This window comes from Protomyctophum bolini (genome assembly GCF_963924005.1).
Source record: "Protomyctophum bolini genome assembly, chromosome: 8".
Taxonomy (NCBI): Eukaryota; Metazoa; Chordata; class Actinopteri; order Myctophiformes; family Myctophidae; genus Protomyctophum; species Protomyctophum bolini.
In genome coordinates, this window is record NC_137869.1 from 44,935,183 (window position 1) to 44,962,622 (window position 27,440).

Here is a 27,440-nt window from a genome sequence, read left to right on the forward strand (position 1 = left end):
GGGGCTAAATATGTCTTTTTTTGCAACATTTTATAGCGATTTATTTTTGTATTATTTACTATAGTCCTACTAGACTGCAAGAAATTACATCTGGCCACAAAAGATCACAGGATCTACTGAATGTGAAGGTAGCCTACTGGGGGGAAACAACACTGTGTGTCATAGGCTCAATATGTCAGTTCACATTCAGTAGATCCTGTGATCTTTTGTGGCCACATGTAATTTTTTTGCGGTCTAGTAGGACTATAGTAATTAATACAAAAATAAATCCCTATAAAATTTTGTAAAGAAATACATATTTAGCCCTATGCTCGAATGCCCCCGCCCCCCTTTCAAGCATCTTCTATCTATCTATCTTCCAAGTGGTCTACAAATAAAATGTGTGAGACAGAGCACATCTAAATCTAAAGTATCTACAGCATATCTGCAGGTAAAATGACAATGAAATGAAGAATAAGATTGTGAAAGAAATTGAATAAAAATGCAGCAATAGTAACAATGCAACCTAAAAGGGTATATTATGTTACAACTCTTCCCTTTGAATATGTATTTAAGAAAAGTCACACCTGTGTGAAGTGAGGGGCTGTAGTGGTTGGTAATAATAGCCTGTCTATATAATATATCTCTGTGGCAGCGGCGGAGCTACCGGGGGGGTAGGGGGGGTGGTCACACCCCGGCCCGGACCTCCTGGGGGCCCGGGCTGTCAGATGATCGATGGACGATTTTTTACACAGAGTCACTCACGACTGATAAAACCAGCGGGCCCCCGCGAATCCCGCATAGGCTCCCGCAATTAACAAATTAACTCCTCTTGCTTCTGAAGAAGTCGCCGGTCACTTTCTTCTTTTTCTTTTTTTCTCTGATGTAAAGAGAAGTTTGTGGCAGCGCGAGCTGCGCGAGTCGCGACCCATGCTTCTGCGGCCCGTGCACTCACTCAGCACATCGCTATTTCATTTTTTTCTGCTGCTGCAGTTTAGAATTAACCAGATACAGAGCTTATATAGCCTATAATAGCCTACACTTTAACAAAATGTCATGTCTGTCTGATGAGAATGTACTGCGCTGCCGAGAGAGAGTCGCTGTAAGCGGTCCAGCCCGGTCGTGCTGTCTCACCCCCCGGCCCGGCCCAATGTTGTTCCGCCACTGCTCTGTGGTAGGGAACTTGGAACACAACTGAGTGTCCACAACTTTTCACTAGTGTCCTTTTCCTCTCTCCCCTTGCATGCACGCTCTGTCATGGCAGAGAGAGAGAGACTCCACTACATTTATTTGAAAACATTGATTACTAGTTAATTTGGACTATTATTACAAAACACTTCACGCCATTTGAAAATAGCCGATCTCACACAACGCATTGTGAGCTTGGAGATTTGAATACATTTGAAAACTTGACATGGACATTGCCGTACTGATACTTTTATGTAAATTAATAAGTAGGCTACTTTTCCACCACTGCTGCCTAGACCAGTGGTTCCCAAAGTGGGGTCCGGGGACCCCCAGTGGTCGATAACACACGTTTCTTGTCAGGAATGAGTTACAGAGTAGGACCCTTTAATGTTTGTTTCGGTCAGATGCAATAAATGGCAAAGAAAACAAACGGCTCTAACAGACTCCAACACATGTCACCACCATACTTTTCTGTTCTAATAATACTAAAAAAAGAACAGGTCAACAGCAAATAGAACAATGGGACCATCTCAACACCAATCACAGTCTAACATACTGTCCTCCACCCTCCCTATTCCCCACAGCTATGCTCAATGGATCCACATTGAATAACAAGAGGGAATAGAGACAGTCCCATTCACACTCAACATGAATAGTTACCATAATGTAAATGACAGCAGAAAAGGGTTTTTTGATTGATTGATTTATTAACAGTTTGCAGAAATACAATACATCAAGTACAACTCTAGAAAGAATGTTAACTGTGAGTGAACAACACCATAAAGCATAAAGCATTACACTTGGGCACTTTGAGGTGAACTATCAGTGTAGGCCTACTGTGTTTATGGTAACTTCAGCCATCATATTTCATTCTCAAATAGCCCACCATCACCAGGGATTAAAACACAGACCAAAACTCAAAGTTGGTTTGATACTCCTCACAGACATCTCAACTAAGATCACAACTCATTAACTGAATTGACTGATGATTGCTCCAAATTCCTCCAGAACTTGTTTTGGGCGCAAATGTTCTGACTAGAGTCAGTGGTCCAAGGTTTATTATTAAGTGGTCTACAGATAATGTATAACATTAACACAGCCTCTGAGATAAAGCACATCTAAATACAGCAAATATATGCAGGTCAAATTTCAGTGACACAAATAATATGATCAAGACGTGTTTATTTCTATCTGCTGCATAATGTTCGAGGGACATGTTCCACAGAGACAATACAGTATCAAGTCAAATTCAGCAAATAATATAACAGTTTAAATCAGTATCATAGTAATATTACAAAGCAGATGCAATGAAGCAATTATGTAGATAGATTGATGCAGGGGGGGTAAAATGGCAGAAACAACATACCAGACTCCAACACAAGTCACCACCATACATTTCTGCTCTAATATTGTCTTTGAAAACTCTTGACAGTGGATAATAAATACCCCTAAAAAGAACAGGTCAACAGTATGTTAAGCTTGCAATTAATCAACTTGGTGTTACTATAATGAAGCTCTTGTCATACTGTTCACACTAAACAGATTTATCTTTCATATGTGTGCGCTCATGGCGTTTCCGGGCGCTTGAAGTAGTGAAACTCTTTCCACACTGATCACATCCATAGGGTTTCTCTCCAGTGTGAATCCTCTGGTGGCTTTTAAGGACGGACATTGCAGAGAAATGTTGCCCACATTGATCACATCCATAGGGTTTCTCTCCAGTGTGAATTCTCTGGTGGCTTTTAAGGTTGGTAATTTTAGAGAAGTATTGTCCACACTGGTCACATCCATAGGGTTTCTCTCCAGTGTGAATTCTCCGGTGGCTTTTAAGGCCTGACATCATGGAGAAGTGTTCTCCACACTGATCACATCCATAGGGTTTCTCTCCAGTGTGAATTCTTTGGTGGCTTTTAAGGGTTGACATTTGAGTGAAATGTTGTCCACACTGATCACATCCATAGGGCTTCTCTCCAGTGTGAATTCTCTGGTGCATTTTGAGGTTTGCCATTTGAGAGAAGTGTTGTCCACACTGATCACATCCATAGGGTTTCTCTCCGGTGTGAATTCTCTGGTGGCTTTTGAGGGTTTCAATTCTAGAGAAGTGTTGTCCACACTCATCACACCCATAGGGTTTCTCTCCAGTGTGAATTCTCTGGTGGCATTTGAGGGTTTCAATTCTAGAGAAGTGTTGTCCACACTCATCACACCCATAGGGTTTCTCTCCAGTGTGAATTCTCTGGTGTGATTTAAGTGTGGAGATAAAACGGAAGTGTTTTCCACACTGATCACAGCAGTGGTGTTGTTGCTTTGCCAAGCTTCTTTGTTCATTCACCTCTGGTAAGCCAGGGCAGTCAGGCTGGTGATGCAACACTGAATTGGAAACAATTACAAAAGAAAGATTGTTGATAGGTAGAAAGACAGCTACATAACGGATTTGTTGCACAACAACTATTCCACAAAGTGCTAGCTAACAATGGACTAAACAACCACTACAATGACTAAAAATATAGGAATTAAGTGGCTACTTAAAGGTAGAGTAAGTGATTTCACTTAATTCAAATATCACTTATTTTTTTGTTTTGTTGTGATAATCCTCTCTACTATAGAGAGTGCTGACCATATAAGGAGTTCCTCCCTGTCCCCAGTTAACCCCTGGGGGTCAAAAAACCTTAGGTTTCGTTTTTGACTCTCTATCCTGATTGGACGAAGGCTTAGGTCCCACAGCCAAAAACGAAACCTAAGGTTTTTTTAGTGAAATCACTTACTCTACCTTTAATATAAGTTGAGTAACATACCAAAGTCTTTGGGTCCCTTCTGTACAGCAGTCATTTCTCTGGAGTGGAGAGAGTTCATCTTCAGCTGAAGTCTGGAGTACACAGTCAGATGTGATCAGGAGTGGTTGTGGATAAATTGCACAGACCAAATCTTCTTATACCGGAGTGTCTGAGGTATAACCACTAACTGCTGAGATATGATTGGTCAAGAACAATAGGACGGCTCTCTCCACCAATCACAGTCAAACATACTGTCCTCTACCCTCCCTCCTCCCCCAGACATGCCCAATGGATCCAAATTGAATAACAAGAGGGAGGAGAGACATTCCCATTCATCTCAAGGACAAGTTATTTACATGAGCTGTACATGTAAATGACAGACAGGACATGCACAATGGATAGCAGTGACCTTTTCATAAATAAGGTGAAATGTTGATTTGTACTCTGAGATTGTTTGAGGTGAATTATACATGTACTGTGTACTTCAGCAATACATTCCATCAGGTTTTTATAGCTTTTACCCTGTCTAAAATAAGCTGGTTGCAACAGTGGTGAAGTGTCTTTGATCAACACGTATTGCAAAGCTCACTGCAGTACCATTGCAGCCCAGCAGAGAGAAAGAGAGAAATATAGGCTTTTCTAAACCAAGCCCGGTCTACAGTTTAACCAAGTGATTCTCTGCCATTTAAATTTCAATGACCCCCAAATTAAATTGATATAAATTAGCCTAGCCCATTTCATTATTCATGAAGCGCTACTATGGTGGCTATGGAGCGGATACACTCCAAGACACAAGAAATACCCACAAGCGGAACCACTCTTTTGGGAATGTAACAATAATTATGAAATTATAAACAAGCTCTGTAACGAGCGCAAACGCTCAACAGGCTAAAAATAAACTTAGGTTGTTTACTGAACGAGCAAAACACCCGCCAGACAATTCAAACTAATCTACTATATAGATATAGTTATAAATAAGCACTGTAATGAGCGCAGACGCTCAACAGGGAAAAGATAAACTTAACTGTTTACTGAAAACAAGCAAAACATCATGCAATATATACAAGTTTTATGAATTAGCTCTGTAATGAGCGCAAACGCTCAACAAGCAACCAGTTAAATTGTTTGTTTATAGCTACTGGAACGAGTAAGCACTCGCCAGATAATGTAAACAGAAAATGAATAACGTTTAACAACTTAAACAAGGAAAAGAGACCGAAATCAGACTCTTCGTTTATATAAACTTATAGTGTCTCCAGCAGCATGCCTAGTGCAAACACAGGCTTAATTGCTGGGAGTACAAAAGTGCGTCTTTATCGCAGCCCTTGGAGGACGCAACGCGATGCTCCAACCTTACCTTAAGGTTGCAGGGCTCCCGGCGAAAAGACGGTAGTTTAATTATATGAGTATCTCTCAATAATTAAAGGTATAACCTCAAACCTCAAACCTGCTACGCGCCTGCGAGAAGATCAAAAGGGAAGTCATGTTTGACGGGTGTGGCTTATGTACGCTGACTACTGCGCTCCACGCCCACCGTCATCATGTCACATTCGTGACTTTGTTGTTATTATTTACTCGACCTGCACGTACGTGAGACGGATATCATCCAGTGTTAAGCACTGCCTCTGTCAGTAAGGATGAAATAGAACTACAGTTTGCATGTTGTGTTGTTTCTGCCATGGACCACTTCAATAATCCTATGAGTGAATTTGCTATTTACATTTGGTCGAGATAGAGGTTTTGGGGGCTTTGACAAAGTGTTACTTTTCAATATTTGTAGTAGGCTACTACTACACAAATGTTGAAAAGTAACACTTTTGCAGTAGTTTCTGTGTGCTTGTGGTTGCTGAGGTTCGTTGTGAGTTGTTGGGACAGGGTGGCTGTATTGCTTCATGACTGGTATGTCGGCATGATGACAAAGAATGTCCATATATAGTGATATGATATGATATGATATATTACTTTATTGTCAGTTCACACTGAAATTTGTCTTGCGACACAAGCAGCCAGGTATGCAGAACATATACAAAACACAGAGAACAAGACAATTTACATACATAAAGACATGAGCAAAATCCACCGCTTAGATTATCCTGTGGCTACTACATCTCCTGATTGAGCCTCAAGGTCGACTGGTAGACAAAGGACCTCTTTAGTCTGACCTTGTTGTATGCTGGTACACCATATCTCCTTCCTGAAGGTAGCAACCTATATTCTCTATACAACACATGCTTAGTATTAGAGGTGATATTCCTTGCTAACCTTATGTAGCCGGCTGGAAATGAGCCTTTGGGGCCACCGTCGCAGCAGCCTCACACACTGCGTCAATCGTCATCACGTATTTAAATGCCCAGCCGGCAACCAAATGTCAGCTTGTTGTGGTGGTTTCGGCTGTGGGTTTTGCGACCCAGGTTGTTGGTTTCTTTTCTCTTCCCTGACCGGGTGAGTGACATGATGCATTGTGTGCGTATATATATATAGATGTGTGTATATATATATATAGCATTTTAATTATTTTTGTTATTACCCAGGTTTTCGGTCACGGTTGACGAGTCCATGTACTTACCAGAAGGATAACATGACAGAACACAGACACTTGAAGGTACATATACATGTTAAACAATTTGGTGCTCTGACTGGATGCTGTGTTTTGTGATATTATACTAAATGGGTGTTTGTCTCCATTTCCCTAGATATAGCCACTGCTGTTTTGTTTTAGTTTGTTTTGTTTGGTTTAGTTTAAGTTTATTTTGAGCCATTTCTGTTATTTGAGCCATTTCGTTTGTTTTCGGTTATTGAGCTGTTTCCTTTTGTTAATTTGTTGTTTTCCCCCCCCCCATGGTGGCGAGTGTTTCATGTGGACGCCGAGGAGAGCCGAGTGGCGGTTTGGCTGACTGGCCGTAGGGGTTGCTATACCACTGGGATCTCACGTTAGCCCACGATTAAGGTTTGGCTGTGCACCTCTTTCCACGGTGTCGCTCCTGTTGTTTCCATGTATGCTGTGTGCTGTGCTTTGCTGTGCCTGTGCGTGTGATTTGTTATTTTAGCTTCTTAGTCGTCTTATTGGTTAGTGTGTTTTTCTAGTTGGTTGGTTCACCCTTATAGCCTTTTAACTATTTTGCCTATTGGCCCCACTGGCCCCAAATGTAACCTCGCCTCCCCCTTTTATCATTAGTGTGTACTTGCTTTTAAGAGATTGTTTGCCTTATATATATATATATGATATTAAACGTTTTGTATACGCCTTATATATATATATGATAGATGTTTTGTATTCATACTCTTAACTGATTAATAAATTTCCGTTCTGTGGAACAAAGTCTCAAGTCATTATAACAAACTTGCATTTGTGGGGAACCCAGTTTACTGGTCTGTTTAATTCCTTGAATTATCTCAAGGTGGCGTAGTCATCCAAAAGTAAATCCTTGATACACTTGGTTACAATCTGTCGCAGTCGGCAGGACTTAATAAGGCACTTGAGACATCTGTTCATTTTTACTTATTTTTTTTGTGTTGGAAATGGCTCAATTTTTTTTTCTTTTGTTGAAATGACTTTATTGTTTATATTTATATAACAAAACAGCAGTTGGTGCTACGGGGGACCAGCTGATTGCGTCCATTGCCCTGATTGACGTCAAGTGTCTGATTAGGCTGGTTTTGACTGGTGGCCATGGCCAATGAACTGGAACTGAGGGAGTTGGTGCGCCAACTACAGGCTGACAAGGACTCACTGATTGAACAGGCAGAGGCTACTGCTTCACGGGCAGGGGCTCCTGCTCCTCAGCCAGCACCGGGACGCAGCAGCGTCACTTGTGATGTTTCTAACACAGACATTTTACCTGCCGAGCGTCTGCTATATCATGTTCCCAGAGAAAGAAAGTGTCCTTCATTTAGGGGGACTTCAGGGATCCCGGTAGAGGATTGGGCAGAGGAAGTGAAGGCAACTGTTAGGGCTCGACACCTTAGGCCTATTGATCAGGCCTATTTCATCTACGATCATTTGGAGGGAGAGGCAAAGGATGAAATTAGGTATGGGCCCAAGGCAGACAGGGAAGACCCCGATAGGATATTGTCTGTTCTTCAAGACCTGTATGGCTGCTCTAAAACCTATGTTTCTCTTCAGGAGAGTTTCTTCTCTAGGAAGCAGCGGGAGGGAGAATCACTACAAGAGTTTTCTCATGCCCTGTATTGTCTCATGGAGAAAATAGAACGTTGTGCCCCAGATGGAATGCCCAATGCTACTACCTTGCTACGTGACCAGTTTGTAGAACATGTTTGTGACCCTGACCTCCGTAGAGAGTTAAAACGTGTTATACGCCAGTATCCCTATTATTCCCTACTACAGATAAGAGCTGAGGCCATTCGTTGGGAACGGGAGGGGCGTCCAGATGAGCCTAGAGGTAGGAGTTATTCTCTCCCGGCCTTGTGTGCTATTCAGAGGGTGGGTGATGGGCCTAGCAGCCCTGGTAGCTCAGAGATGGCAGAGATGAAAAACATGTTAAAAATGCAACAAGCGCAGCTAAATACACTTACTCAAAGCCTTCTAGCACAGCGGGTGGGTGAGGGGCCTAGCAGCCCTGGTAGTGTAGAGATGGCAGAGATGAGAAACATGTTAAAAATGCAACAAGAGCAGCTAAATACACTTACTCAAAGCCGTCTAGCACTACGGTCGCCCCCCAAACCAACTCAGCCAGCACCTAGACAATTCCAACCTTACTCAGGTCCTGTCATATGTAGGCGCTGCCAGAAACCAGGCCACTATGCCAGAGAATGTGATAATGTACGTGTTATTCCCGCTAACCAGCAACCACAGGGGTACCAGCCCAGAGCAGCAGTTTCCTCCGCTTCTCACCAGGCGGAAAACTAGCACCCACTGATGTACAGAGCCATACATCAGAGGGGGGCGACGTCGGCTCAAATACCCAAAGTGCCACCAACCAACCTGAGGCCTCTAGTTTGGTAGGTACATGTCCTAGAGTATCCATGAGCATGGGAGGGGTAACAGTGAACTGTCTACTAGACACGGGTTCAATGGTAACCACCATCAGGGAAAGTTTATTTTTAGAACATTTTCAAGGGGCCCCTCGTTCTTGTCGCTGGTTGCAACTCCGGGCTGCCAATGGTTTAGAGATACCATATGTAGGCTACATAGAGCTAGATGTTGAGGTGTTGGGCAAGATAATACCACAGCGGGGTGTTTTGATTGTGAGGGACCCTCCCGGCCAGGTATCTCCTCCTGAGCTTCCCGGAGTGTTGGGTATGAACATCATTAGGGAATGTTATTATCAGCTCTTTAGCCAGCATGGACTGGCCCTTTTCAATCTACCTGCTGTTCAGTTTTCCCCTACCTCCTGGTTACAGGCCCTGCAGCATTGCCACGACGCCCACAATAGACCAGAGCAGACCAGATCAGGGGTGGCCCGAGTCCGAGGCAAAACTTCCGTTACCATACCTGGGGGTACCATGAAGTTAGTGGCAGCAACCTGCTCCTCTCATGTAAGTGGGAACCAGGGAGAAGCCTTGTTGGAACCGTTGGTAAACTGGGGGGGCCTCCCTGAAGGAGTGTTAGTTTCCCCAGCTATGGTAACGGTTATCCGAAACACTGTCTATGTCCCTGTGATAAACGTAGCTGAGAACTGTGTCACCTTACACCCCCGCCAACCCATAGGTGTGTTAATACAGGCCCAGATCGTCAGTCTGCCCCCAGGGGTATCTACTGAAGTACAGGAGCCAGTGGGGGTGACAGCTACATCCTTTTCACAAGTCAGCCAGCCCAGCCCCATGGTCAACCAGATAGAGAGTATGGACCTGTCTGACCTGCCTGACACAGACCAAGAGCCGGTAAGGTCACTATTACTCGACTACCAGTCTGTGTTTGCTACTTGTGAAAGTGATTTGGGCTGCACTAACCTCATAACACATGACATACCTTTAGTAGATGATGTTCCCATCAGACAGAGGTATAGGAGAATACCCCCCTGTGATTATGAGGAGGTCAAGGCTCATATCCGTCAGTTGTTGGATGGCCAGATTATCCGGGAGAGTTGTAGCCCCTATGCTTCCCCTATCGTCCTGGTTAGGAAGAAGGATCGAAGTCTCCGCCTCTGCGTTGACTACAGGCAGCTCAATGGAAAGACCCGGAAGGATGCCTTCCCCCTACCACGTATTGAGGAATCACTAGACGCCCTGTCGGGAGCGAAGTGGTTTTCCACCATGGATCTGGCTAGTGGTTACCACCAGGTCCCGGTGACAGAGCAGGACAAACAGAAGACTGCTTTTTGCACCCCTTTCGGCCTGTTTGAGTTCCAGCGAATGCCCTTTGGGTTGTGCAATGCCCCCAGTACCTTCCAACGTTTGATGGAGAGGATGTTTGGGGACCAACACTGTCAGTCACTCTTATTGTACATTGATGACATTGTTGTTTTCTCATCCACAGTAGATGAGCACATCAGCCGTTTGGACCTGGTCCTGAGTCGCCTGCAGAGGGAGGGTCTCAAGGTCAAGCTTGAAAAGTGCCATTTCTTTAAAAAGGAGGTACAGTACCTGGGACATGTAATATCCTCCGCAGGGGTGGCTACCGATCCAAAGAAGATAGCGGCTGTCGCGGCCTGGCCAACTCCGTCAAATGTCCCTGAACTAAGGTCTTTTCTAGGTTTCGGGAGCTACTATAGGAGGTATGTGGAGGGATTCGCAAAGCTGGCATCACCACTCCATCGACTGGTGGCTGACCTGACGGGGACAAAGAACAGAAGGGGTCGTGGGGTTTCCTTGCGGGGGGTGTGGACTGAACAGTGCCAGCAAAGTTTTGATGGCCTCAAGACAAAGCTTGTGTCCTCTCCTGTACTAGCTTATGCTAACTTCTCCCTCCCTTTCATCTTAGAGGTGGATGCGAGCCATGCAGGTTTGGGAGCCGTCCTCTCTCAGGAACAAGAAGGGAAAGTCAGGCCTATTGCCTATGCCAGTCGCAGCCTAGACCCTGCAGAAAAGAGGTACAGTTCCATGAAGTTAGAATTTCTGGGAATGAAATGGGCCATGACCAAAAAATTCAGAGAGTACCTGCTGAGCCAGAAATGTGTAGTCTGGACGGACAACAACCCACTGAGTCACCTGCAGACCGCAAATCTGGGCGCCATAGAGCAACGCTGGGAGTCGGAGTTGGCAGTGTTCGACTACACCATCCGCTATCGCCCCGGACGCACTAACCAGAACGCAGACGCCCTGTCGAGGCAATCCGACCCGTCTGCTACCCTGGAGCCTCAGCCCCGTCCTGGAACACCGTTACCTGCGACCGTCCAACGAGCCGCTGGGGGGAGACCGCTGATAGCCACCCAGGCAGCCATCTCTGCCCTACCGGAACGGACGAATGCCGACCTGGCTGTCCTACAGGCTGCGGATTCCGCCATCGGTGCCCTCATCCCATTCTGGCAAGAACGTCGTAGGCCGGGGTGCATGGAGAGACAAGGTCTCTCTGCAGAAACCCTGGGGCTATTAAGACAATGGGACCGTCTCACCCTGGAGGACGGCCTGCTATACAGGGTTTGCCGAAGGCCAGATGGAGGGAGTGAGGTCCACCAATTACTTCTGCCTGGGTGCCTGAGGGAGGAGGTGTTCCACCAGTTGCACCACAACCATGGCCACCAGGGTGCGGAACGGACGACTGAGTTGATCCGGGAGAGGTGCTACTGGCCAGGTATGTTCAAGATCATCAAACAGTGGTGCCAGCTGTGCGAGCGGTGCAGCCTCTCTAAGGACACCCAGCCTCGGGTAAGGGCCCCTATGGGCCACTTGTTGGCGTGTAAACCCAATCAAATCTTGGCTATTGACTTTACATGTTTGGAACCTGCCCGGGATGGTAGGGAACATGTGCTGGTCCTAACTGATGTATTTTCCAAGTTTACCCAGGCCATTCCAACCCGTGACCAGAGAGCATCAACAGTGGCAGATGTACTCGTCAAGGAATGGTTCTACAAGTACGGCGTGCCAGGCCGGATCCATTCCGATCAGGGAAGAAACTTTGAGAGTACCATTATCCAGCAACTATGTGCCATGTATGGCATAACCAAATCCCGTACCACTCCTTACCATCCACAAGGTAATGGACAATGCGAGCGTTTCAACCGCACTTTGCACGACCTACTCCGTACCTTGCCCGTGGAGCAGAAACACCGCTGGCCGGAGTACCTCCCACAACTGCTGTTCAACTACAACACCACGCCACACCAGTCCACTGGTGCATCCCCATTCCTTCTGATGTTTGGCCAGGAACCCCAGCTCCCGGTAGATTTCCTGCTGGGCCGGGTAGCGGAGCCGGCTGCCGGTGACGTCTGTGACTGGGTTCGAGAACATCAACGACGGCTCCGGATAGCAGCAGAGGCCGCCCGGGAAAGGCTGAAGGTGGCAGCAGCACAGAGGAAAGGCCGGGCAGACCAACGAGCCCAGGAAGAGGTGTTGCCAGTTGGCCAGCTGGTCTACCTACGGGACCACTCTAACAGAGGGAGAAATAAGATCCAGGACATTTGGGCTCCCGCCATCCATCAGGTCATCAAGCCCCCTAAGCCAGGTGGCTGCGTTTACACCGTAGCCCCACAGCAGGACTTGCCTCGAACACGGCAGGTAAATCGCTCCATGATTAAACCGTTACCAGGCAGCCATCCTGTTGCCCAACCCATGGTGAACCAAAAGTCCTGCGGCCGGAGGGACGAGGGAGACGAAGACGACGACGACGAGCTATACGTCATGGTGGGCCCTGCTCATCCCACGAGGCCAGGTCCAGTTGATGTCCCAGCCAGTGACATCCCCCCCACTGGTCCGTTGGTGGTGCCGAGCCCCCCAACTGCCCCCGTACATCAACCGGTGCCGAGCCCCCCAACTGCCCCCGTACATCAACCAGTGCTGAGCCCCCCAACTGCCCCTGTACATCAACCAGTGCTGAGCCCCCCAACTGCCCCCGTACATCAACCAGTGCTGAGCCCCCCAACTACCTCCGGGTATCCACCAGCCCCTCCTAGCGAAGCAGGTGCCATACGAAGGTTGACTCGGGAGACAGCTGGACAACACTCCAATCCTCATAATCTGCCAGTGGCGATGGGGGGTGCGGCTACACTCTCCCGGATACCTGGTGTGAGCAGCTCCACAGCAGTAGTTTTTAGCAGGCCTTGGTGTTAGACTAGGTTATTGTCGGGACGACAATAAAAGAAAAAATGGGGGTGAATGTAGCCGGCTGGAAATGAGCCTTTGGGGCCACCGTCGCAGCAGCCTCACACACTGCGTCAATCGTCATCACGTATTTAAATGCCCAGCCGGCAACCAAATGTCAGCTTGTTGTGGTGGTTTCGGCTGTGGGTTTTGCGACCCAGGTTGTTGGTTTCTTTTCTCTTCCCTGACCGGGTGAGTGACATGATGCATTGTGTGCGTATATATATATAGATGTGTGTATATATATATATAGCATTTTAATTATTTTTGTTATTACCCAGGTTTTCGGTCACGGTTGACGAGTCCATGTACTTACCAGAAGGATAACATGACAGAACACAGACACTTGAAGGTACATATACATGTTAAACAATTTGGTGCTCTGACTGGATGCTGTGTTTTGTGATATTATACTAAATGGGTGTTTGTCTCCATTTCCCTAGATATAGCCACTGCTGTTTTGTTTTAGTTTGTTTTGTTTGGTTTAGTTTAAGTTTATTTTGAGCCATTTCTGTTATTTGAGCCATTTCGTTTGTTTTCGGTTATTGAGCTGTTTCCTTTTGTTAATTTGTTGTTTTCCCCCCCCCCATGGTGGCGAGTGTTTCATGTGGACGCCGAGGAGAGCCGAGTGGCGGTTTGGCTGACTGGCCGTAGGGGTTGCTATACCACTGGGATCTCACGTTAGCCCACGATTAAGGTTTGGCTGTGCACCTCTTTCCACGGTGTCGCTCCTGTTGTTTCCATGTATGCTGTGTGCTGTGCTTTGCTGTGCCTGTGCGTGTGATTTGTTATTTTAGCTTCTTAGTCGTCTTATTGGTTAGTGTGTTTTTCTAGTTGGTTGGTTCACCCTTATAGCCTTTTAACTATTTTGCCTATTGGCCCCACTGGCCCCAAATGTAACCTCGCCTCCCCCTTTTATCATTAGTGTGTACTTGCTTTTAAGAGATTGTTTGCCTTATATATATATATATGATATTAAACGTTTTGTATACGCCTTATATATATATATGATAGATGTTTTGTATTCATACTCTTAACTGATTAATAAATTTCCGTTCTGTGGAACAAAGTCTCAAGTCATTATAACAAACTTGCATTTGTGGGGAACCCAGTTTACTGGTCTGTTTAATTCCTTGAATTATCTCAAGGTGGCGTAGTCATCCAAAAGTAAATCCTTGATACACTTGGTTACAATCAGGATGCTGTTATCATATGTGGATGTATACAGTTTCTGAAGTTGTTGTCCAACAATCTTTGAACAAATGTTCAGTTGTTGCAGCAGTTGTGACTTTAGGGCTGCAGACAAACATCCATACCAGGTGGTACTACAGTACTGAAGAACACTCATAATAACAGAAGTGAAAAACAAAAGAAGAATCCGTCTACTAGCACCGAAGGATCTTAGACGGCGAAGGAAGTAGATTCTTTGCTTTGTTTTCTTACACACTGAATCAATCTGATCTTTCCATGACAAAAGATGGTCTATTACTACTCCTAGGTATTTGTACGAACATACCTGGTTGATCGGTTCCCCATGAATAGTAATGGGGGATCTGTGTATCTCTGGTGGTGTACCAAAAACAATCTCTTCTGTCTTTTTTGTGTTAATGATGAGAGCGTTGTTATCACTCCATTCAACCACCTTATTTACTCTGTGTTGGTGCAGTCCAGGATCACTGGAACTATCTAGGAGAGAGATCAAAACTGTATCATCTGAGTATTTTAGAATGTATTGGTCTGGTGTGTCAGTGCGACATTCAGACAGGCATTCCTCAATACGACAGCTGTCAGTATAGAGGGTGAAAAGTACAGCTGAGCTCACACAACCCTGGGGAGCACCAACATTAGTAGTTAATGCTGATGAGAGGGTTGTGTTCACTTTCACCCTCTGTACTCTGTTAGTAAGAAAAGAAGCATACCAGTGAATTAAGTATGGATTCAGTTCCAACTGTACCATTTTTGACACTAGTATATCAGACTGTATTGTGTTGAAAGCTGAAGAAAAGTCTAAGAGTCCCCTTTCTTCTGTCTTTTGCCAGCCAAGTCTATGGACTTCATGACATACACTTTCATTTATTTATCTTTTAGGTTTTATGACCTCAATTACACCCACCCAACCAACCTGAACTTTGGACATTGGGTGGATTTTCTGTGATCTGGAAAAACAGTGTCACAGAACCCATGTCATATGGGATTTGTGGAGCCTTGCCTCACAATCCACAGGCAAATCAGAGCACTTGTTTGATCCAAAAAACGGAATGTTAAAAGTTCAGTCATTTGGGTGCAATTGAGCTCAGAAAACCTACAAGAAAAGGGTCAGATGCAATGAAGTAATAATGTGGGTAGGTGTAGGTGGTCCACGCCTTTCTGTTCTAATAAAGCCATTTCTTGAGTGCATAGAAATTACCACTAAATAGCAAACCAGCAAATAGAACAATGGGACCATCTCAACAGACACCAATCACAGTATAACATACTGTCCTCCACCCTCCCTACTCCCACCAGATATGCTCAATGGATCCACATTGAATAACAAGAGGGAGTAGAGACAGTCCCATTCACACTCAAGGACATGAATAGTTACCATGTGCATGTAAATGACACCAGGACATGCAGTTTAGGGTTTTTCGATTGAGCAGGACATGCAGTTTAGGGTTTTTCGATTGATTGATTTATTAACATTTTGCAGAAATACAGTAGCCTACATTTCAAGTACAAATCAATAGGAAAAAAATGTTAACTGTGAGTGGACGACACCATAAAGCATAAATAATTACACTTGGGCACTTTGAGGTGAACTATCAGTGTAGGCCTACTGTGTTTATGGTATATTATGTTACAATTACAACTCACCGGCTCAGTGGCCTTGTGGTTACAGTGTCCGCCCTGAGACTGGGAGGTCGGGGTTCGATCCCTGGCCGGGTCATACCAAAGACTCTAAAAATGGGACTCAGTGCCTCCCTGCTTGAAACTCAGCAGCAAGGGTTGGATTGGGGGTAAGTACCTGCGACATAAAAATTAAAAAAAACTTTGAATATGTATTTTTTATTTATTTAAATCACACCTGTGTGAAGTGAGGGGCTGTAGTGGTTGGAAATAATAGCCTGGCTATATAATCTTATCTATCTCTGTGGTAGGGAACTTGGAACACAACTGAGTGTCCACAACTTTTCACTAGTGTCTTTTTTCCCCTCTCCCCTTGCATGCACGTTCTGTCATGGCAGAGAGAGAGAGACTCCACTACATTTATTTGAAAACATTAATTACTAGGTAATTTGGACTATTATTACAAAACACTTAACGCCATTTGAAAATAGCCGATCTCACACAATGTGACGCATTGTGAGCTTGGAGATTTGAATACATTTGAAAACTTGACATGGACATTGCAGTACTGATACTTTTATTTAAATTAATAAGTAGGCTACTTTTCCACCACTGCTGCCTAGACCAGTGGTTCCCAAAGTGGGGTCTGGGGACCCCCAGTGGTCGATAACACACGTTTCTTGTCAGGAATGAGTTACAGAGTAGGACCCTTTAATGTTTGTTTCGGTCAGATGCAATAAATGGCAAAGAAAACAAACGGCTCTAACAGACTCCAACACATGTCACCACCATACTTTTCTGTTCTAATAATAGGCCTACTAAAAAAAGAACAGGTCAACAGCAAATAGAACAATGGGACCATCTCAACACCAATCACAGTCTAACATACTGTCCTCCACCCTCCCTATTCCCCACAGCTATGCTCAATGGATCCACATTGAATAACAAGAGGGAATAGAGACAGTCCCATTCACACTCAACATGAATAGTTACCATAATGTAAATGACAGCAGAAAAGGGTTTTTTGATTGATTGATTTATTAACAGTTTGCAGAAATACAATACATTTCAAGTACAACTCTAGAAAAAAAGTTAACTGTGAGTGAACACCATAAAGCATAAAGCATTACACTTGGGCACTTTGAGGTGAACTATCAGTGTTCATTTCATTTTCATTTCAAATAGCCCACCATCACCAGGGATTAAAACACAGACCAAAACTCAAAGTTGGTTTGATACTCCTCACAGACATCTCAACTAAGATCACAACTCATTATCTGAATTTACTGATGATTTCTCCAAATTCCTCCAGAACTTGTTTTGGTCCAAGGTCTATTATTATCTTCCAAGTGGTCTACAGATAATGTATAACATTAACACAGCCTCTGAGATAAAGCACATCTAAATACAGCAAATATATGCAGGTCAAATTTCAGTGACACAAATAATATGATCAAGACATGTGTATTTCTATCTGCTGCATAATGTTCAAGGGACATGTTCCACAGAGACAATACAGTATCAAGTCAAATTCAGCAATTATGTAGATAGATTGATGCAGGGGGCGGGTAAAATGGCCAGACTCCAACACAAGTCACCACCATACTTTTCTGTTCTAATATTGTCTCTGAAAACTCTTGACACAGTGAATAAGAAACACCCTAAAAAGAACATATCAACAGTATGTTAAGCTTGCAATTAATCAACTTGGTGTTACTATAATGAAGCTCTTGTCATACTGTTCACACTAAACAGATTTATCTTTCATATGTGTGCGCTCATGGCGTTTCCGGGCGCTTGAAGTAGTGAAACTCTTTCCACACTGATCACATCCATAGGGTTTCTCTCCAGTGTGAATCCTCTGGTGGCTTTTAAGGACGGACATTGCAGAGAAATGTTGCCCACATTGATCACATCCATAGGGTTTCTCTCCAGTGTGAATTCTCTGGTGGCTTTTAAGGTTGGTAATTTTAGAGAAGTATTGTCCACACTGGTCACATCCATAGGGTTTCTCTCCAGTGTGAATTCTCCGGTGGCTTTTAAGGCCTGACATCATGGAGAAGTGTTCTCCACACTGATCACATCCATAGGGTTTCTCTCCAGTGTGAATTCTTTGGTGGCTTTTAAGGGTTGACATTTGAGTGAAATGTTGTCCACACTGATCACATCCATAGGGCTTCTCTCCAGTGTGAATTCTCTGGTGCATTTTGAGGTTTGCCATTTGAGAGAAGTGTTGTCCACACTGATCACATCCATAGGGTTTCTCTCCGGTGTGAATTCTCTGGTGGCTTTTGAGGGTTTCAATTCTAGAGAAGTGTTGTCCACACTCATCACACCCATAGGGTTTCTCTCCAGTGTGAATTCTCTGGTGGCATTTGAGGGTTTCAATTCTAGAGAAGTGTTGTCCACACTCATCACACCCATAGGGTTTCTCTCCAGTGTGAATTCTCTGGTGTGATTTAAGTGTGGAGATAAAACGGAAGTGTTTTCCACACTGATCACAGCAGTGGTGTTGTTGCTTTGCCAAGCTTCTTTGTTCATTCACCTCTGGTAAGCCAGGGCAGTCAGGCTGGTGATGCAACACTGAATTGGAAACAATTACAAAAGAAAGATTGTTGATAGGTAGAAAGACAGCTACATAACGGATTTGTTGCACAACAACTATTCCACAAAGTGCTAGCTAACAATGGACTAAACAACCACTACAATGACTAAAAATATAGGAATTAAGTGGCTACTTAATATAAGTTGAGTAACATACCAAAGTCTTTGGGTCCCTTCTGTACAGCAGTCATTTCTCTGGAGTGGAGAGAGTTCATCTTCAGCTGAAGTCTGGAGTACACAGTCAGATGTGATCAGGAGTGGTTGTGGATAAATTGCACAGACCAAATCTTCTTATACCAGAGTGTCTGAGGTATAACCACTAACTGCTGAGATATGATTGGTCAAGAACAATAGGACGGCTCTCTCCACCAATCACAGTCAAACATACTGTCCTCTACCCTCCCCCAGATATGCCCAATGGATCCAAATTGAATAACAAGAGGGAGGAGAGACATTCCCATTCATCTCAAGGACAAGTTATTTACATGAGCTGTACATGTAAATGACAGACAGGACATGCACAATGGATAGCAGTGACCTTTTCATAAATAAGGTGAAATGTTGATTTGTACTCTGAGATTGTTTGAGGTGAATTATACATGTACTGTGTACTTCAGCAATACATTCCATCAGGTTTTTATAGCTTTTACCCTGTCTAAAATAAGCTGGTTGCAACAGTGGTGAAGTGTGTCTTTGATCAACACGTATTGCAAAGCTCACTGCAGTACCATTGCAGCCCAGCAGAGAGAAAGAGAGAAATATAGGCTTTTCTAAACCAAGCCCGGTCTACAGTTTAACCAAGTGATTCTCTGCCATTTAAATTTCAATGACCCCCAAATTAAATTGATATAAATTAGCCTAGCCCATTTCATTATTCATGAAGCGCTACTATGGTGGCTATGGAGCGGATACACTCCAAGACACAAGAAATACCCACAAGCGGAACCACTCTTTTGGGAATGTAACAATAATTATGAAATTATAAACAAGCTCTGTAACGAGCGCAAACGCTCAACAGGCTAAAAATAAACTTAGGTTGTTTACTGAACGAGCAAAACACCCGCCAGACAATTCAAACTAATCTACTATATAGATATAGTTATAAATAAGCACTGTAATGAGCGCAGACGCTCAACAGGGAAAAGATAAACTTAACTGTTTACTGAAAACAAGCAAAACATCATGCAATATATACAAGTTTTATGAATTAGCTCTGTAATGAGCGCAAACGCTCAACAAGCAACCAGTTAAATTGTTTGTTTATAGCTACTGGAACGAGTAAGCACTCGCCAGATAATGTAAACAGAAAATGAATAACGTTTAACAACTTAAACAAGGAAAAGAGACCGAAATCAGACTCTTCGTTTATATAAACTTATAGTGTCTCCAGCAGCATAGTGCAAACACAGGCTTAATTGCTGGGAGTACAAAAGTGCGTCTTTATCGCAGCCCTTGGAGGACGCAACGCGATGCTCCAACCTTACCTTAAGGTTGCAGGGCTCCCGGCGAAAAGACGGTAGTTTAATTATATGAGTATCTCTCAATAATTAAAGGTATAACCTCAAACCTCAAACCTGCTACGCGCCTGCGAGAAGATCAAAAGGGAAGTCATGTTTGACGGGTGTGGCTTATGTACGCTGACTACTGCGCTCCACGCCCACCGTCATCATGTCACATTCGTGACTTTGTTGTTATTATTTACTCGACCTGCACGTACGTGAGACGGATATCATCCAGTGTTAAGCACTAGTAAGGATGAAATAGAACTACAGTTTGCATGTTGTGTTGTTTCTGCCATGGACCACTTCAATAATCCTATGAGTGAATTTGCTATTTACATTTGGTCGAGATAGAGGTTTTGGGGGCTTTGACAAAGTGTTACTTTTCAATATTTGTAGTAGGCTACTACTACACAAATGTTGAAAAGTAACACTTTTGCAGTAGTTTCTGTGTGCTTGTGGTTGCTGAGGTTCGTTGTGAGTTGTTGGGACAGGGTGGCTGTATTGCTTCATGACTGGCATGTCGGCATGATGACAAAGAATGTCCATATATAGTCCCCTTTCTTCTGTCTTTTGCCAGCCAAGTCTATGGACTTCATGACATACATTTTCATTTATTTATCTTTTAGGTTTTATGACCTCAATTACACCCACCCAACCAACCTGAACTTTGGACATTGGGTGGACAGTGTCACAGAACCCATGTCATATGGGATTTGTGGAGTCTTACCTCACAATCCACAGGCAAATCAGAGCACTTGTTTGAGCCAAAAAACGGAATGTTAAAAGTTCAGTCATTTGGGTGCAATTGAGCTCAGAAAACCTACAAGAAAATGGTCAGATGCAATGAAGTAATAATGTGGGTAGGTGTAGGTGGTCCACGCCTTTCTGTTCTAATAAAGCCATTTCTTGAGTGCATAGAAATTACCACTAAATAGCAAACCAGCAAATAGAACAATGGGACCATCTCAACAGACACCAATCACAGTATAACATACTGTCCTCCACCCTCCCTACTCCCACCAGATATGCTCAATGTATCCACATTGAATAACAAGAGGGAGTAGAGACAGTCCCATTCACACTCAAGGACATGAATAGTTACCATGTGCATGTAAATGACAGCAGGACATGCAGTTTAGGGTTTTTCGATTGAGCAGGACATGCAGTTTAGGGTTTTTCGATTGATTGATTTATTAACATTTTGAAGAAATACAGTAGCCTACATTTCAAGTACAAATCAATAGGAAAAAAATGTTAACTGTGAGTGGACGACACCATAAAGCATAAATAATTACACTATCAGTGTAGGCCTACTGTGTTTATGGTATATTATGTTACAACTCACCGGCTCAGTGGCCTTGTGGTTACAGTGTCCGCCCTGAGACTGGGAGGTCGGGGTTCGATCCCCGGCTGAGTCATACCAAAGACTCTAAAAATGGGACTCAGTGCCTCCCTGCTTGAAACTCAGCAGCAAGTGTTGGATTGGGGGTAAGTCCCTGCGACATACTAGCGTCATGTCCAGGGGGTGTACTTGTACATTAAGCTGCCTCACGCTACAGAAACAGGAGATATGGGCCTCAAGGCTACATACTTATGTTACAACTCTAACCTTTGAATATGTATTTAAAAAAAAAACCTTTGAATATGTATTTTTTATTTATTTAAATCACACCTGTGTGAAGTGAGGGGCTATAGTGGTTGGAAATAATAGCCTGTCTATATAATCTTATATATCTCTGTGGTAGGGAACTTGGAACACAACTGAGTGTCCACAACTTTTCACTAGTGTCTTTTTCCCCTCTCCCCTTGCATGCACGCTCTGTCATGGCAGAGAGAGAGAGACTCCACTACATTTATTTGAAAACATTAATTACTAGTTAATTTGGACTATTATTACAAAAATAGCCGATCATACAAGCTCACACAATGTGACGCATTGTGAGCTTGGAGATCTGCCATTTTCAGAAGATTTGAATACATTTGAAAACTTGACATGGACATTGCAGTACTGATACTTTTATTTAAATTAATAAGTAGGCTACTTTTCCACCACTGCTGCCTAGACCAGTGGTTCCCAAAGTGGGGTCCGGGGACCCCCAGTGGTCGATAACACACGTTTCTTGTCAGGAATGAGTTACAGAGTAGGACCCTTTAATGTTTGTTTCGGTCAGATGCAATAAATGGCAAAGAAAACAAACGGCTCTAACAGACTCCAACACATGTCACCACCATACTTTTCTGTTCTAATAATACTAAAAAAAGAACAGGTCAACAGCAAATAGAACAATGGGACCATCTCAACACCAATCACAGTCTAACATACTGTCCTCCACCCTCCCTATTCCCCACAGCTATGCTCAATGGATCCACATTGAATAACTCAAATAGCCCACCATCACCAGGGATTAAAACACAGACCAAAACTCAAAGTTGGTTTGATACTCCTCACAGACATCTCAACTAAGATCACAACTCATTAACTTAATTTACTGATGATTGCTCCAAATTCCTCCAGAACTTGTTTTGGGCACAAATGTTCTGACTATAGTCAGTGGTCCAAGGTTTATTATTATCTTCCAAGTGGTCTACAGATAATGTATAACATTAACACAGCCTCTGAGATAAAGCACATCTAAATACAGCAAATATATGCAGGTCGAATTTCAGTGACACAAATAATATGATCAAGACGTGTTTATTTCTATCTGCTGCATAATGTTCGAGGGACATGTTCCACAGAGACAATACAGTATAAAGTTCAATACAGTTTAAATCAGTATCATAATAATATTACAAATCAGATGCAATGAACCAATTATGTATATAGATTGATGCAGGGGTGGTAAAATGGCTCTAACAGACTGCAACACAAGTCACCACCATACTTTTCTGTTCTAATATTGTCTCTGAAAACTCTTGACGCAGCGAATAAGAAACACCCCTAAAAAGTATGTTAAGCTTGCAATTAATCAACTTGGTGTTGCTATAATGAAGCTCTTGTCATACTGTTCACACTAAAACTTTGTGTGTGCGCTCATGGCGTTTTCGGGCGCTTGAAGTAGTGAAACTCTTTCCACACTGATCACATCCATAGGGTTTCTCTCCAGTGTGAATCCTCTGGTGGCTTTTAAGGACGGACATTGCAGAGAAATGTTGCCCACATTGATCACATCCATAAGGTTTCTCTCCGGTGTGAATTATCTGGTGTTTTTTCAAGTTAGACATGTGAGAGAAGTGTTGTCCACACTGATCACATCCATAGGGTTTCTCTCCAGTGTGAATTCTCTGGTGGATTTTAAGGGTTGACATTTGGGAGAAATGTTCTCCACACTGATCACATCCATAGGGTTTCTCTCCAGTGTGAATTCTCTGGTGGCTTTTAAGGCCTGACATTTCAGAGAAGTGTTGTCCACACTGGTCACATCCATAGGGTTTCTCTCCAGTGTGAATTCTCTGGTGGCTTTTAAGGCCTGACATCATGGAGAAGTGTTCTCCACACTGATCACATCCATAGGGTTTATCTCCGGTGTGAATTCTCTGGTGGCTTTTGAGGTTTGACATTTTAGAGAAGTATTGTCCACACTGGTCACATCCATAGGGCTTCTCTCCGGTGTGAATTCTCTGGTGTCTTTTAAGGTCGGACATGATGGAGAACTGGTGTCCACACTGATCACAACCATAGGGTTTCTCTCCAGTGTGAATTCTCTGGTGTGTTTTAAGTGTGGAGATAGAACGGAAGTGTTTTCCACACTGATCACAGCAGTGGTGTTTTTGCTTTGCCAATCTTCTTTGTTCATTCACTTCTGGTAAGCCAGGGCAGTCAGGCTGGTGATGCAACACTGAATTGGAAACAATTACAAAAGAAAGAGTGTTGATAGGTAGAAAGACAGCTACATAACAGGGATTTGTTGCACAACAACTAGTCCACAAAGTGCTAACTAACAATGGCCTAAACAGCCATACTACATTGCATGACTAAAAATATAGGAATTCATTGGCTACTTAAGTGGCAACTTAATATAAGTTGAGTAACATACCAAAGTCTTTGGGTCCCTTCTGTACAGCAGTCATTTCTCTGGTGGAGTGGAGAGAGTTCATCTTCAGCTGAAGTCTGGAGTACACAGTCAGATGTGATCAGGAGTGGTTGTGGAGAAATTACACAGACCAAGTCTTCTTATACCAGAGTGTCTGAGGTATGACCACTAACTGCTGTGATATGATTGGTCAAATAGAAAATAGGACCAGCTCTCTCTCCACCAATCACAGTCAAACATACTGTCCTCTACCCTCCCTCCTCCCCCAGATATGCCCAATGGATCCAAATTGAATAACAAGAGGGAGGAGAGACATTCCCATTCATCTCAAGGACAAGTCATTTACATGAGCTGTACATGTAAATGACAGACAGGACATGCACAATGGATAGCAGTGACCTTTTCATAAATAAGGTGAAATGTTGATTTGTACTCATACTGTACTGTGTACTTCAGCAATACATTCCAAATAGCCCACCACCACCACCAGTGATTAAAACATATAGACCAGCTTTTACACCAACATCAGAATTAAAGGGTGTGAATTATGTCGTGTATATTTAGTTAGGGCATTATGTGGAAGTGCTGTCCACACTGTTATTTACATAGAATAAAGTTGAAAGAAAAGCCCATGTGTCCAAATGTTTAGTGTGTGTATTCCTGTTTCAATCATATACCTTCATGAAACACATTTAATAATGGGACCCATGTTCCTGTACAAACTGAATTTGCAGATGATTGCTCCGAATTCATGCAGAACTTTTTTGGGCACATGTAATGTTCTCCAGTGGTCCAAGGTTTATTCCTACGTAAGTGGTTGTTACGCCCCCTAGTCTAGGGTTAGGGGGAGCAACATAAGATGCAGAAAGACAATTGCAATAAAATAGAATGTGTATTTATTTAATGCCAAAATTAAGAAAATATACAATAAACCCAAACAAACTTAAACTAGCAAAACCTGACTACAAACATAAGAACCACAAATAAAACACGTATCCCAAATAAAGAGACAGAGAGAGGTAGGCTACTCCACTACATTTATTTGGAAACATGAATTACTAGTTAATATGTAGATTTGGAGATGATTGCTCCAAATTCACCTTATCTTCCAAGTGGCCTACTGTGTTTATGGTAACTTCAGCCATCATATTACATTCTCAAATAGATCACCAGGGATTAAAACACAGATAAAACTCAAAGTTGGTTTGATACTCCTCACAGACATCTCAACTAAGATCACAACTCATTAACTGAATTGACTGATGATTGCTCCAAATTCCTCCAGAACTTGTTTTGGGCACAAATGTTCTGACTAGAGTCAGTGGTCCAAGGTTTATTATTATCTTCCAAGTGGTCTACAGATAATGTATAACATTAACACAGCCTCTGAGATAAAGCACATCTAAATACAGCAAATATATGCAGGTCAAATTTCAGTGACACAAATAATATGATCAAGACGTGTTTATTTCTATCGAGGGACATGTTTATTAATGTTCGAGGGACATGTTCCACAGAGACAATACAGTATCAAGTCAAATTCAGCAAATAATATAACAGTATAAATCAGTATCATAATAATATTACAAATCAGATGCAATGAAGCAATTATGTAGATAGATTATAGACCAGTGGTTCCCAAAGTGGGGTCCGGGGAACCCCAGTGGTCCTTGAGGGAGTTCCACTACAACACACGTTTCTTGTCAGGAATGAGTTACGGAGTAGGACCCAAAAGCAGGCAACCAGATGCAGAGTAGATTATCTTCAAGGTGTTTATTTGACTATAAATCAGGGGTATTCCAAAATGTAGGACTGACGTCATAAGTGTTCAAAGGTAACACACATGACATGATGACAGGCGCTTTCTTTAACATTCAAGGTATTACATTCAAGGCATTACAGAACATGAACTAAATAATAAGAGTTCAGGGTCTGGAGCCATAGTCACGGCTCAGATACAAAGACAGAGGAGTGGGGCGTGAGAGTTAATTATATTATTTAGCAATCAGCAGTATGCAAACCAGATGCATTTTAGATTATATCCATACGTTGTGGATATTGCAGTAGAGAATCGGTTCCAGTATAAATGAGTGATTGCTGTATATTACTGTGAAGAGACTCACTCCACCAAGCAGTCTTCTGCCAAACCACAGACATGCTGATAATGACAACAACTCTGCCTGGTGTTGTCAACAGGGGGCGCCATTGTACCACCGCAAAACACCGTCTGAGTCTGAACCATTATTATTTATAGAGATTGATGAATTTATTAACGGATTGGAGAATTACAGTACATTTCAAGCACAAATCAAAACTGTGACCCTATTGGTAAACACTTGTTTACAATAGGGCCCACCATGTTCAATTCATCATAACAATTAGAGATACAAATATACTCTATATCCCAAAACAAACAGAAAATCATCATAGAGCAGGTTAACAAAAAGTAAAGAAACATTTGAAAAGATATGCCAGGGTCCCCAATAAGAGAAGCCTTTTGACGTACGGCCCTACAGTGATTATCAACCCGTTTAATTTCAAGGACCCTCAGTTTGACATGCAATAGTCAATAGACCCTCATTTAAGTACTCATGAGTATAGTATACAGTAGGCGATCTATATATAGTCTTGATAAATAGCTAATCTACACAGTACCAGCTCACAACACACCGCAAAGCATTGTGAGCTTGTAGATCTGCTCTTTTCTCACCGCGCACAGCACTATTGCACGTCAAAGAACAATTGAGGCGGAAATGCCACGGTGGGGGCCGACATATAGAACAGTGATTTTCAATTATTTTCGGATCAAGGCCCATTATCTATTCAGCATTTGAGCCATATGGGAACACCATTTGATGAGATCTATAGCCTCTGCACTAACCAAGAAAATAACCCCAAAAGACCCCTAAAAAGACCAGGTCAACAGTATGCTAAGCTTGCAATTAATCAACTTGGTGTTACTATAATGAAGCTCTTGTCGTACTGTTCACACTAAACAGATTTATCTTTCATATGTGTGCGCTCATGGCGTTTTCGGGCGCTTGAAGTATTGAAACTCTTTCCACACTGATCACATCCATATGGTTTCTCTCCGGTGTGAATTCTCTGGTGTTTTTTCAGGTTAGACATCATGGAGAAGTGTTCTCCACACTGGTCACATCCATAGGGTTTCTCTCCAGTGTGAATTCTCTGGTGGCTTTTAAGGGTTGACATTTGAGTGAAATGTTGTCCACACTGATCACATCCATAGGGCTTCTCTCCAGTGTGAATTCTATGATGGATTTTAAGGGTTGACATTCCAGAGAAGTGTTGTCCACACTGGTCACATCCATAGGGTT

At 43.1% G+C, this 27,440-nt stretch overlaps 1 protein-coding gene across 1 annotated transcript; it reads left to right on the forward strand.

Moving 5' to 3' along the window:
- Positions 1-7,611: 7,611 nt before the first annotated feature.
- On the forward strand, positions 7,612-27,227 carry LOC308320268 (retrovirus-related Pol polyprotein from transposon opus; the record flags this gene model as incomplete). The annotated part of the gene is made up of 3 exons (XM_080770585.1): positions 7,612-7,753; positions 9,571-12,957; positions 27,223-27,227. 3 exons carry the CDS (start codon positions 7,612-7,614, stop codon positions 27,225-27,227), a joined length of 3,534 nt encoding a protein of 1,177 aa, XP_080626711.1.
- Positions 27,228-27,440: the final 213 nt, after the last annotated feature.